The 14,467-nt window shown below is 36.6% G+C and overlaps 1 protein-coding gene across 3 annotated transcripts in view; it reads right to left on the minus strand.

Annotated features, from left to right (window-relative positions):
* Positions 1-617: 617 nt before the first annotated feature.
* LOC108681692 overlaps positions 618-14,467 on the minus strand; it is a 57,882-nt gene continuing 44,032 nt past the window's right edge. For all 3 annotated transcript variants that reach the window (XM_047883608.1, XM_018170752.2, XM_047883609.1), the window contains exons 2-11: positions 10,383-10,465; positions 10,013-10,066; positions 8,912-9,102; positions 8,411-8,670; positions 8,061-8,197; positions 5,421-5,727; positions 4,822-4,905; positions 3,779-3,939; positions 2,646-3,531; positions 618-2,417 (exon numbers count right to left, since the gene is read on the minus strand). In XM_047883608.1, the coding sequence (XP_047739564.1) occupies positions 1,717-2,417; positions 2,646-3,531; positions 3,779-3,939; positions 4,822-4,905; positions 5,421-5,727; positions 8,061-8,197; positions 8,411-8,670; positions 8,912-9,102; positions 10,013-10,054 (2,769 nt within the window). In that variant the 5' untranslated portion in view covers positions 10,055-10,066; positions 10,383-10,465 and the 3' untranslated portion in view covers positions 618-1,716. The remainder of the gene's footprint in view (positions 2,418-2,645; positions 3,532-3,778; positions 3,940-4,821; positions 4,906-5,420; positions 5,728-8,060; positions 8,198-8,410; positions 8,671-8,911; positions 9,103-10,012; positions 10,067-10,382; positions 10,466-14,467) is intronic.

Genomic DNA, 14,467 nt, shown 5'->3' on the forward strand with positions numbered 1-14,467 from the left:
AGACTTCGTGTCTGCATCCTTGAAATTGAACTGCGGGGCATTGTTTGGCAGTAAATTCGAAATTTCAACACAAAATTTCTCGAATGTTCTGCGATGCAAGCATAAAAAAGAAAACAGAAAATGCTTTCTGCTTTCTGAAAAATGACTAATTTTGAACACTGTATGAGTTTTCTCAGGTTCAATACGAACAAAAATAGTTTGAAAAATGCTAACGTGATCAAGTAAGTGACAGTATTATTAAGATCCTGTTGGTCTGAAAATTTTACTGTCTTTAAAATAATTTGTCCTTTCAACTGCAAAAACTAAAACATTATTGTTGACACAAATTATTTCATTTCGCAAATAAGAAATATGAAATTAGTAAATATGAAAGCGAGTTGCATCTGGTAATTATAGTTACATACATTCAGATTTTTCTATGTATTTCTTACGATCGATAAAACGTCATACTCAGATTGTAGGGTTTAAAATTTTTTTTTCTTTCTTAAGTTTTCAGCATTTGAACAGAAAATAATTACATAGATAGATCAGAACACGTAAGTTGAGAAATAGCTTCTACGTTTTCTATTTTGTCAAAAAAAGAATCAAATAGGCATAAAGAAAGTCGATAATGTTACTTAATATTTATTGAGAATTTATATTTCGATAATTTACAATTGATAAGCGGCACTTTTGACATGTTTCCAAAGACAGAAATTTTTATATACATATTAAATTAATTAAGGCTTAAATAAGCTATTTTACATGCACTGGAAAATGTCAATGAGAAACTATTCACTAATTATTAGACATGAATTTCCTTCACGCTGAATGAAGCCTATGACGAATGAAGTCCACATTACAATAGAATTAACTGCGACCATAATGATTTTCAACATATCGCAGCGATATGCAGTCGATGAGCATAGAAATAAATGGAGGTCCAAATGATCAACATAAGGTGTAAAATGGACACAAAAATAATAGAATTATTAAAATTTCAACTCATCGCAGATTAAATTTCAATGTCTCTAAAAATAATTTATTTGAGAAACGTTTTCTTTCTGACTTTAGCGAGTTAATGCAAAGTTGCTTACTGGGTATAAACATTCTTCTAGAAGAAGGTTTTACATAAATTGTACATATTATGGATTTTTATTAGGGCTGAATATACAATTACTGAAGTGAATCGATCGACAATTTACTAAAATTGAAGATTGAATCACTTTATAAACTAGTAGGAGTCATCCGTTGAAATATACAGTATTGATAATAATATAAATTCTAAGTCACAACTTCAGTAATCATTTTTTATTCTGAAAATCAACCAGCTCATATTATTCTTAAGCGAATTCATCGAATTCAGTCATAAACTAAATGGCAATCAAAAAAGTGAGCGTGCACAATTTAGGAGATTTTTTAATGTGGGATAATTAGTAGGCCAAGTTGCTTGTCAGTCGTCTACAAATCCAATGAAATTGCAAGTTTCACTAACATCATATGTATAATTAATTAAAGAGCATGCATGGGAACTCAGTAGTACGGACAATATAGAAATTTGTACTGCAAAGTAAACAGCACCACAATATAAAAATAAGAAGAAAAATTAGACAAATGAGTTCAGGGGAACGAAATTGATTAAAAATCGTGTGACAAAAATTCAAGGGCTGTTATAAGTTATCTACGCAATGATATGTTTCGAAAATAATTAGATTTTTCGTTTCCTTGCAGAAACTTTCAGTGACGGAAATTGTAATGCCACTTACGCTTAATCCCTCCCAAGTTATTTGGATCTAAAGAGTTATCAAGGATCCCAATGATCGTTTTGCGTCTATCAAGCACATTTGGGGATTTTTCAATAAGAGAAAATGCGTTTATCTCAGGCCGGAGTCGGGGTTCAGAATTTATATTTAAGAGAGCATGGGTAGTCCCTTCTTCGCTCCTGATTGGACTTATCTGAACTTCTTCAGGTAATGTCTCGATGTCTGTATCAAGAGCATTTGTAGCGAGTTCTGCAAACATTGGCAGGTTTGCTATATCAATGTCTAATGACGCGTTGTCGTATATTGGTCTTTTAATTGGTTTTGGAAGTGTTTTTCTCCATTTCTTACAATATTTCATTTCATCGCTTCTTATTTTCAGGACTCGTCCCAAGACTCGAGTTGTAAATTGTCTCGTGTAACTGGACCTGTCTAGACCAAGCTGAACCTCCCTTCCATTACCTGAAGGGTAAGTCTTTCCCATGATGAGGTAGATTTTTCCCGACTGCAGTTTCGGACAGGCGCAGTTGAAGTTCTCAACGTAGATGAACTCTTTGTGCAGCAGCGGCACCGTATTTTTGAACGACTGGAGGATGGTGACCTCATAGCGGCCTTTGCTCGTGGTATTGTTTTTCTCTTTTGGAGCGGCGTCAAAACTCACAACCTGAACTCGAGAAACTGTGGTGCAAAAAATGGCTGGTTAGAAGATTTCTTCAAACGAATAAATTTATATTTGTAGTTATTGTAAAATAGGAGATTAAAGGACGGATAGCAGGATGTTTTTGTTTACAAACACCTTCAGTGAGAACCGCTAATTTCACCATGACACCGCTCTGAAAAAAAGCCCTAAAAATATATACGGCGCTGTAAGAAAAGTTCATATTTTCAGTAGGTGGCTCAACTTACCGAAGTCACTGGTGCAGAAGTGCTTCTTCACCTCACGAACTCTGGAGCACTTGGGACAAACAAGCGCTGGGTTCTTTTGTCGGCGTTTTTTCTTCGTTCTTCGAATTTTCCGCCTCCTGTGAGTTTTTTTATTAGGGCTCCACTTGCTTGGAGCTGGAGAATTTTTTGCAGATATTTTTGAGTTTGTAAATGCATTATTCGCTTGAACTCGATTGCTGGAGCTGTGCCGACTAGCAATGGGATGATCTCGGCGTCTGCTGAGCCTCTTTTCGTCCTCTTGAAGAGGAACGGCGTCAGTGAAACGGAAATGTTTTTCTCGATTTCTCGGTGAATTTTTAGAAATTGAGGAGGGAACATTGGTGTTTAGCCTTGCTGAAAAATGAGCAGGATTGTCGTCTTGAAAACCGAACCTGATAGGCTCATCAAACATTTGTCTGGACAACTGTGTATCTTCGGAAATAATTTTATTTCTGGGATTAGCGTGGCTTTTAGTCCATCGGATGCGTCTCTGCTCTAAAGAATTCAAACGTGAGAGTTCTAAGTTTTGATGACGTCTTTTAGAAAGATTTCTCGCGGAATGTCGAAGAGCCTTGTGGAGTACAGCGTCCGTTTTTCTGCCTGATCTGAGACGCAGCTCGACCGAATCGTTCGTGAAATTAAATCCTGACAACGACGTCGCTTCTGAAGTTTTTGATTTCTCAAAAGCAAGCTGGTGATCAAAATTTGTACCGTGAAATTTGATCGAAGGCCATTCCTTTCTGTCGGGTTTCCAATTGGTACTCGGTTTCGAAGTCTTCTTGAAATGAATTGAAGGCAGACCGTTCGAGTTGCTGTTAGGCGTCCAATATTCGTAATAAACTCCTGGGTTTTCTTCTCTCAGCAAGATCTGAAGGAAATAACCTTTGTCTTTCACACGTTCTAAGCAATTAAAATCTCAAGACACCAACTGATGTTGGCGGAAATATATCTATGTATTTTTTCGTATAATTATGTAAGTGTAGATTCGCTCCGCCTGCGCAGTTTTGAAGTTTACTCAAAATAAATGACAAAAACGATCGCTCTAAAATACCCATAGCAACGATCACTTTATTAAAAATTTTATTATTTAGAATATATTTATCCTGATTGCTTACCATTAATGACAGATTTGACTTTGTTGGTCCCAGAGCCGTAAGCTGCTCTGAGTCGTTTTCAGCTCTGCTGTAGGAAAACATGACCCCACCAGCCTCGACCTCCCCGGGCCAGTCTATGAGCCAGTCGCCGTTGAGAAGAAATTTATTGCCCTCGCGCAGAGCTGACATTGTCAGGGGAGGAAAATAAGAAGAGCGATGTGATTATGTGTCAAAACATAAGAATTCTCTGCAAGCATGTTGAAATATCACGGAGACCTATTTGTTTATTTTAACAAGCACAGGGTAGTGACAAAATTGTCAGAAAATTTAGAGATCTCGAATTTCTACAGATAATAAAAAAGTTCGTTAAGATTAAAATGTACTAAGAAGTAAACAGCTGCAAAGTTCCTCATATAAAGTAGTTGGTTAAGAGCACTTAGAAGAAATTTTGCGATCAAGTAAAAACAACTCATCATAAATGGTACGCATTAAATTCTCTTCCAAATTAACACTCACTGAGCTTTGTTACAGTAGCAACAACTATCTGCAACCATTTTACATTTAAATTGTTATAGCATTGTATCTCTGATGCCACTAATATCAATTTGAATAATTTCTGCTGGAATTGAATATCTAAGTATCTCAAAAGATTTCAGAATCAAGCGATAGTTCTCACGAAAAAAATTGAGTCAACTAAGTGATTAAATCTGTAATGTTCAGGGCATTTTCTGTCAAATTACACGGGCGTAATCGAAAATCCCGTTTAAAATAAAATATTTTTGAAATACGGAATCTAAATTGATTTTAGTTATAAAATTTTTCGATCCTGAAAGTTTGTAACAACTTAATTCGTCCTGTATTTTTTTATTACAGCACGATCAATCAAAAGTAATTTATCTTGAAGTTCCATTCTCTGAAACAAAATATCGGCTGAAGCCGAAAAGCCTCTAATCGCATCTATTATATTCCTAATGCAAATAAATAAAATCAATGATTAATCGCGGTTAAATAAGTTCAGTTTTAAACCAAAGCCTAGATTTTTGTGCTCATAATGAAGCTCTCACCTAAGAAGTTATGTGAATGATCGGAGACTTTGATGTTTGTAGAGCCTTTAGGTATGAGAGTCACTTCATAATATCCAATGGTTCCTGCACAGACAAAGTTATATCGAATTTTAGTATTTAAAAGCTATGTACCTCAGCTTGTAAGAAAAGAATAATTTATTATTCATCATTTCCTACTCTCATATTTTAATTAAATGACAGATAACCTTGCTCTCTTTCTTGTATTTTCAATTTTGACTTCATTTGCATGAAGTAAGAGAAGGTACAAGTTGAAAAATTGCTGATTTAAATTTTAGCTTTACATGTTTCATTGCTGCCATGCAACATTCCAAAATGTGACGGGCTCATATACTACCTTCATTAGATTTGGTTTCTTGTATGTATACATAATATTATTCACTTGTAGTAACAATAATTAGTTCAGGCTGTTTTAATTTCATATTTATGCGCAATTTTATGAGATTCTATTTTAATATTTTCTTATCCATGACAGGAACCTTATTTTACAACCCAAATTGAACCACTTACTTAATTCATTAAAGAATCAAATAATTAAAGAATAATCGAGAATTAGAAGAACTAGGAATAAAGAAGTTCACCTTTTTGTTGCTTCTCCTCATCAGCAATAGTGGGCTGATCAGCTACGAACTGATCCCTCCTGAAACTGCCGTAGCCATGCCATGCCGGCTCCTCAGCTCCGTGCGCTGAATGATATTTCAAATTTTTGGCCTCATCTAAGGCGTAAATTTGAGATTTCTTTGCTTCGTTGTAAGGCTCGTCTTGAGGGTCCGTGACAGGGGAGTGGAAGATGCCCTTATGCAGGGTACACGTCGTGTTGTTTCCTCCACACACGCGACACTGGTCTTCTAATGCAGTGCCTCCAAGTTGTCCGTCGCATGACATTCGCTGCGGCAAAAAATTTAGCTTTGCCAAAAATATATTCTTGTCTGTATTAGTTTTCCTAATTAGTATATAGTTTTATATAGTATTTTTTATAGTATAGTTTAGTATATAGTTTTGTATATAGTTTTCCTAATTAACATTAGCTTGACCATAAAAAATGTACTAGTGCAGGCACTAATGAAAAAGATATAATTACTCAAAATCGGCATAATAGAGAAAGGAATCCAGCGAATTTGTCCTAAAAAATTTGCCTTGCATTGCACTGTTCGCCTTAAATAATGCGTTCAGTGTCACCATTATATGATGTTATACATTTCTTCACGGACTTGTTAGAAAAATTTCACCATGAAGCATGGTCATTGCCTTCCACACAAGAGCATTGCAGTGTGAGGGTTACGGAATAGAAAGCTGTGCAGAATTTTAAATCGGATTAAATTTTTACCAACTCAGAGGGGATTGAATTGGAAATAATTGAGTTTGGTAAATTTTTATCCCGCAGGAAAGTTCCTCAAAAACCTTCCTGGGAATTAAAACACTATTTGTCCCACGTAGTTAAATGTAGGTTTCAGAGACCGTAAATTTGTTCAAGCATCAAAATAGAAATTTTCTAATACCGCAGGATTTACGACGTCTCAGAAAATTCACATTATATTAGCATGATAGACTTATTTCCGGCTGACGGTAATTTTTTTCACTTAGTATAAAGGGGAGAAGCATAAATTAATTGAAAGCTAGAGGTCATTATTCGTGATTTATTGCTTTCAGATGTGATTATAAATTTGATTGATGATTACTGTTTCGCGATCGCGAATAATGGATTTTTACACGTTCCCTGTCAATTTTTTCTACCTTTAATAAAATTCTGCTCACAATAATGAGGCGATTTAAATAGGGATTAGCATTTACACTACGGTAGATTAAAACACTACCAATACAGGAGAGCAATACTATTTACAAAACTAAATAAATCAGGCAAATATTTCCAGGAAGCTTTAAACATTTATGTATCAAGGATGTGCCAAATTGGGGCAGGCGTAAAACGTTCATTTGAGTTACTATTACAGCAGGATAGTAAATGTTTTCCTGCATTACAGACATAACAAAATTGAAATCCTAGGCTCTCACAATAAGATTAATTGAGTTTTATTATTTTAAACGAAATGTAAAACTCCAAAATGAGAGTATAAATGGTTGATTACATTTTAATTGACAGATTTTATAGCGAAAAATTGTCAGGATATTGCCACTTGTACATATTTTGATATTCAGTGATAATTTTACGTATGTTTTTGTGGTAATTTCTTTGCATTTAGGTAAACACTGGTAATGTAAAGAATTGATTCGTACCTTTAATAAATAATGCAAAAGGTTCTATATTAATGTATGAACCCTAATAATTTTCAAAATAATCTAGCAAAAACGTAATTCATCACATGACATGTATAAAATAGAATTTTGTTACCAACTAAAATTACACGACTTGTTGTTAACTTACCTTGATTAAATTGTATACGAGCACATAACTCATTCCGAAAAGAACCCTAAACAAAACACTAAATCCTCAGGCCAGACTCTATGACCCTAATCAGTGCAGAAGCTTTCAAGGAAAACCGACGCAAAAATCAGGTTACTGAGTTTATGATAATTAGAGATCTTTGAGCGAGGTGGATTATTTCTCGTCATTCTAATTGACACTCGTGTGATCTTTTGCCTTTTCTGGTTCCTGCGACGCACTTTACAAAAATATGCGGAAATTAATTATAATGTTTAGTTGACAATTAAAATTCATAAATAAATAGGTAATCATGTCATGGAGAGACGAATTTAATTGCAGTGGGAACAATTGGGATCAAATAGCATCACCTGATGACGATATCATTATGGTGCTTGAAACATCTTCAATGTGCCAAAAATGACATTAATTACTGAATTAATACAAGAAAAAATAAAAAGCAGAAAAAATCAGGTTTGAGGTTACAATGATCGTGTATAAATCGTTCCGGGACTCTGCGGGAATAACAATTTGCTGCATGTGTACAAGATCGCTACTATGTGTACATAGGTAACGACGAATTTGCGATGGACAGAATACAAGGCTATTCAGCTGAGTTATTATGGCACCAATAATGACGGCAAATTCTCTTAAATGGAATAAAATATTTGAGATAAACAGAATACAAGGATATTCTCCTTAATGGAATAAAATATTTGAATACGATGCGTTAATCAGATGTAACTAGTTAGAATCTGCAAATGTGAGGCAAATCATCTCATAGGAGAAAAAAGTTTGAATAAAACGTGTTAATCTGATGCTGATAATAATAAAGTGTACGCACTAAGCAGCGACCGTTGACGCAGATGCCGACGAGGCCGCGGTCGGCCGAGCATTGCGTTCCGTCCCTGACTTTGCCGAAGGTATAGACGATCCCAGCGCCCTCACCCTCGCACACCAGCGCACAGGAATTCGTGGCTCCTGCTCGGGAGCCAACACAACAAAATTTTTATTGTTTTTTATCATGACAAAGTGGAGAAATAACTTGGTTTGACTTTATTTTTTTACATTTAGAACATTACAAATTCCATACTTTGAATGACTGAAGTTAGTTAAACTTTCAGATTAGCAAACCGACTCCATCAAACCTCAAAAACAAAAATCTAGTTGCTTACAAACAGAACATTTCAGTACCTTGCGTGTAGGGCAGCCAGCGCGTGACGAGTTTACCGAAGACTTTCCTATTGTTATAAAGTCTGCACTGTACAGCTCGGAACGATGCTCCGGACATGAGGTCTGAGCCTCCAGCGCAGGGTTGGCTGCTGCAGGCGTCGTACTGCGTGTTGGGGCCTACGCATTGGTCGTGGCTCGTGCGTATTCCTGAACCTGGCATCACGCGCGGGGCGGCCGCGATGCAGTGCCGTGTGCGCGAACGAACTCCGGTGCCGCAAGACCTGCTCATCAGAGGCAAGGCGTCGATATGAGATGTCGTTTCTTCATCGTGCAATCGCCCCTAGGTGACTATGAAATAAATTATGTGGAATAAAAATGCTCATTCTGGTAAGATAAAATGGAAACTTGGTAGCATGTGAACTTCTAATTTTCATATGTTGGGCTGTTAATCAATACAAGATAATATGTACGGTAAATCTGTCGATCCTTTGGCGAAGAGATCACAGTTCATCAGCCACTTGCCTGGAACATTTGGTCCATTCGCCCCAACGTGACCACTCAGTTAGCACGGAGTTGAGGTGAGGGAGCGGGCCGATGTGCGAGGTGCGCTGTGGGAACAGACCGGGCAGCGTGCGTGAGCCGTAGAAGGTCGGAGGCGGGGGACGAGACTCTGGCCCAGTGGCCTCTTCTGAACACCCGCATCCTACCATCAACTGCAAAATGGAGCGGTTTTCCACATAGTTTATTACACTTACAAAAATTTACTTGATAATTTTCTTTATTGCAATGAATTGTTGCCCAATATAATGGTGAAAACTAAAAATGAATATATTCATATATGCACTTAGTGTAATCCAAGAGAAGTTCATCCTGGTCTTCTCTCTAAATGTTTTACATGCTCAAGGTCACAGTTTGATAAATAATCATTATAATCTTTCTGTCTCATTGTGTTACATTTCTGAAATCTCAAAAGACTAAAATGGTCTGCAGTTTACATAAAATTACATTGTAATAAGTGTTTAAGCCTATATTTCGTGAACTTAGACCTAACTCATTTCAAAAGATCCAAATTGAAGTATTCAACAGAAGTAAATTTAAACATCATGATGGATTTTGCATTTCCAATGTCCCCGTAAATCAGTTGCCTTCGTTCCTGATTGCAGATTACGTTGCGCTTTACATCCTTCAGCTTCAGAAGCTTTTGAGCTGATCTTCCTGTAGAGACTCAAGATGATCGGCAGACTATAAGCAGCTGAGCGCCTCTTGACGCAATCTAAACTCTTTCTAAAGCCTCATCGGAAGTTATGCATTCTTCTAGTCGGTTAATGTGTTCTTTTGATTCAATTTTCTTTATGATTTTTTCTTAATATTTCGCTTTATCATAATAATTAATATGAATACATAATTTGTTAAAGATGATATTAAATTAGACAATTGAATATCGGATCTGCACAAGTTGAGAATTTGTTACAAATATTTTCTCAAACAAATTTTTCCAAGTGATCCACACTGAAAATACATTTGATACTTTCAGTGAACATTATTTATAGTTGATGGTTCGTTCATGACACTCGAAACAATATTTTATTTATTAATTGAGTTTATAAATAAGAAGTTGGTTACCTGGAAGGCAACGAAGAAGCGAACGGCTACCATGGCTTTCATCTGAGAAGTGCTCTGCAAAAAGAACACATATGGCAAACATCTTTCTTTGGTAAATAAGTCAAGTGACGGATTAATTTAACCAAAGATTCGAAGGTACCATTCCAAAAATTTAAAAATCAGTGAGAATCTATCGTTTTGTGAAAAGTATTTGAATTTAAGTACAAAGAATATCGAAATATGAAAAATATCATCATCATACTTCATTGTATCTGTTTTAAGGAATGCAAGCAGGTCAGAATAACATTGAAATTAAAATGAATCATTACAATTATAATTTCAGCTTCATCTTACATAAGTATACCCATAAGCTTCTACATGAACAACTTACGTTTAAGTTGAGCTAAGAAAGACTGTCATAAGAGTACCTAATACAACAGCAAGCCCCGCCTCGCGTCAGAGACGACATGGTGCCTGTAGAGTAGGAGAGAAACATCGTTACTTCTGACGCTAACGATGACATTTTATTATCTATATCTGCTATACAATTCTCATGACATAAAATATGATTGCTATAGGTTTTATGGGAGATGGTTTTCGCAAGTAAGTAGATGATAAAAGCTTGATGGTCATGTTGAAGATTTTATTATGACAAGATAATTTATTAAAAATTTGATAAATCTGTGTCAAAATTTTTTTGCGTCACCTTATGTTACATGTGAGCAAGTCGATTTCAAATTTACATACATAACAGTGTGAAAAAATGTTTAAAAATATTATAAAGAACCAAGGTGAGATATTAATATGTCCCCTATTAAATTACTCTTCCTTATTTAATGATATAAAATGTACAAAGTTCAGCAATTATTGAGTTATATACTATTGTGCATGTCACATCCACGTGACCCACGAATGATGAAGACACGCCGATATCATCATTTGTCCACATCAATCTAGTTAATGCTGACCTTACATGCGTACGGTTGACCACTGTAATGATATCGGCGCTTCGATTATTTCAATGTCATGCCAAAAGATTTGAATGCTGATTTTATCTAGATATTGAATTAATAAAATCTATATTCGATTCGATGGTCAGTGTTATATGTATTAAAAAACAAGCTTTTAACATTATACATGATGACTGCCTTGCGTATTTTTCATCACAACTCAACAGCTTGTTCTAAAGATTCAAACTGGGAAGAGCCCGTTGCCCTGCCTGTTTTTCATCACACCTCGCAGATTGTTCCAAAGATTGACTCGGTAAGTTTCATCGCGGGCGTCCATTGACCGGAACGGATGCAATCTGTGACGCTATCGACCGCGTATGACAGCGTCGGCCGGCACACCTCTCGACCGTTTTTCCATTGGAAAATAGAAAAGATTTATTGGTGTTTTGGGGCGTAATGTTGAGTAGGCCATGGCTTCATTTTGTGTGTACGAGAGCAAATAAGGTTTCAGGCTTGCTTTGTGAACGTATTTTGGTTGGTTCCAGTAAGTTTTTTTGTTAAAAACTATGCAAATGAAAGTAAATATATCATTTTATTTTACTGTAGACTACTGTCATTACTAAATTGTAGCTCCTTTTTCATTTTCGAGCAACATTAAAGCTTACATTTCACACTGCAATAGAAATAAAACACATGATAAAATACCGTTACAAAAATTAAATGTAGTCTCAATTGCTCAAAGAGAACTGACTGCTTTGGACGTTTAAAGAAGTTATCGAGTTTGTATGAAGATATTCATGAGTCGCTGAGTAATAATTGCCTCCGGACATAAATAAGTTGGCACCGAGTGAGTGAGCCTTGGCACGTCATCTCTAATGTCAAGAGCAAACTATTGATAAAAATATGCCATCGAAGAAGGAACGACAACAGTAACAGTAGACGAGCAAGTCGTAATATCGATGCTCGGCATAAATAAAACCAAAGTTTATGTAACGAATTTTCCTCTGCTCTACCACTTCTGATCTTTCTGAGCTACAAAAGTATTTTCAATATTCATACAGCTTGCTTTATCCCATATATACAAAAAATATAACTCAGTACTTACTGCAGTGAGTGACAGAGAGCGCATTTTCTCGTCGACGAAAACGTGAAGTCACGGACGGACAGACAGACGGACAGACAGACAGACGGACAGACAGACGGAACTCACTGCAGTGAGTGACAGAGAGCGCATTTTCTCGTCGACGAAAACGTGAAGTCACGGACGGACAGACAGACGGACAGACAGACGGACAGACAGACGGACGGACAGACGGACATGGCGAGCGCAATAGTGCTTTTTTCCATGAATGAGAAAATGCGCTAAAAAGCCTATTTGGACCATCTAGAAAACATTTAGATCTTCCAGAAAAATATCGACTTGTTGCAGGTAATTAAGGACATGTTGACCAAAGTTGAAGAAAGAAACAGTGCCACGTCCTGGGCAGGTTATTAGAACAGTTATGATGGATTGCTTTAATATCCAAGCCTCGGCGCTGGTAGAGATTAAAGATGTGACTTAATTATTATTTTTATGAATTCAACTCTTGATGAGTCACCGCTGGAAAATTGTAACTCACTGAGTCACTCTTTTATTACAGATCGAATTCTATAGCATCAAACATGATCTGAATGAGAATGTATCAGAATAGTTCATTTTGTGCTAACTGGAATGAATTATTTTGAAAAGCAAATGAAATGAAGTTAACTCCGGTAAGATTTGTTTTCCTCCTAGACATTCCCCGATCAAAGATCATAAAATTTTGTATTAGCTGGTACATTCACTCCCAGAAATTGAATGAAATCTATTCGAAAAGTAACGCTAAAGTTTATCATGCAATGAAAATCTAAGAATAATACTCCTTGTTATTCGTTTCTCCCGATAACGGAACCAACGGAAGTCGACATTTTCCCACAATTCCAGCAGTTGTCGATAGTACGCTAGGATCAGATAAGAGGGCTGCTAAAGCCAAGTTCGATGAGACCCATTGCAGCACTGCGCAATTTTTTGCAACGCTGAGCCACGTGTTCTATTATCTCAATGGAAATCTAATTAAGGCACCTTGAATCCAATTCTAGAGGCAAATTTGAGGCCCGCCGCGAAGTAAATAGAACACAATATAACACACATACTGCATGCGATGCACTTTATTTAATTATACTCCCCCTAGATGGGATTCAGATTGTCCGTTTTTCCTTATGTTGTATTCATTGTGCGCCGAGTGAAAGAGTTAATTATGGTCACAAATTAAATGAACATGTGAACAATAATAAGAGTCAGTTGTATGTCAGTCAAAGTCAAAGTAAGTAAAAAGTAAGTAAGTAAGTCAAAGTAAGAACATGTAAATAGACTACTGAGTACAAGTCATGGGACAATCAGGACATGTATATAGACTATCTAGTACAAGCCACCGGACATGTATATAGACTATCGAGTACAAGCCACCGGACATGTATATAGGCTATCGAGTACAAGCCACCGGACATGTATATATATAGGCTATCGAGTACAAGTCACCGGGCATGTATATNCGGTGACAATAACCGTTTTTCAGCGCGCTCTCTGACGGCTTTAAGCACCTCGGCGAAAACTGCAGGTTCAAATTAAATTCAATCCTTCAATTAATGCCCGTCTTCATTATCCCCGCTTCAATGAACTGGAATAAAAAAATGATGGAGGAGGCTATCGGTCAAGCTTTGTGTCTGCGATGCAGGAAAACCCTGCCGCATCTGTGTCTCGTTCCCAGGAATATTTTTTAAGGTTTTAAAATACACAAGGACTTCTTTAACTGCAGGTTTCTGTACGCTTTAGTGAATCTCATTCTACATTTATTTTTTTTACATCAGAATCTCATAATCGAATCGGAAGAATCGGAAATTCTTGATATGTCTCAGCCATTCAACAAAATAAAATTAACATAGTAATTACGACACATACTTAATACCGCAATACTTAATCACTTAATCAGGCACACATTGGATAAAATGCTGTTAATGATCTAAAAATCATTAGCTATAATTCAAGAATTGTTAGTAAGCGCTCGTTTAGAAACTCAACTACGGACAGTGGGCTAGCCTCTCGTGTTTAAATATTACAATCTTACACTCCGAAAATTGATGGGACATTGTCCAAATAAGGACGTTCATAACCACAGCACATCCAGATAGAGGACGTAAGCGTCGATCCGTCCATGTACCGGTCCAAACTGAGTCAGAAGGACACACATGAGCAAAATGTTCCTAGCCTATTTGTACAATATCCCACTCCATTATTTGAGTGTGGGCAAGAGCCCTCCTTCAGCAGCAATTTGGCAGCGAGGCTACGATGCGGAGGCGCAGGTCTCCGTAGAATCCTTTAGGGCTAAGAATCGCGGTTAGATAATTCAAGATATTCGTTTTATGGGAGACTTACAGAGTTATGGGTAGTGCGATGCTTTGAATGTCAGGCTGGCGTTTAGTCTTTCATTGAACATTTGTATAATTTTAC

Source organism: Hyalella azteca, unplaced genomic scaffold, assembly GCF_000764305.2.
Source record: "Hyalella azteca isolate HAZT.00-mixed unplaced genomic scaffold, Hazt_2.0.2 contig13331, whole genome shotgun sequence".
In the NCBI taxonomy this organism is placed as follows: Eukaryota; Metazoa; Arthropoda; class Malacostraca; order Amphipoda; family Hyalellidae; genus Hyalella; species Hyalella azteca.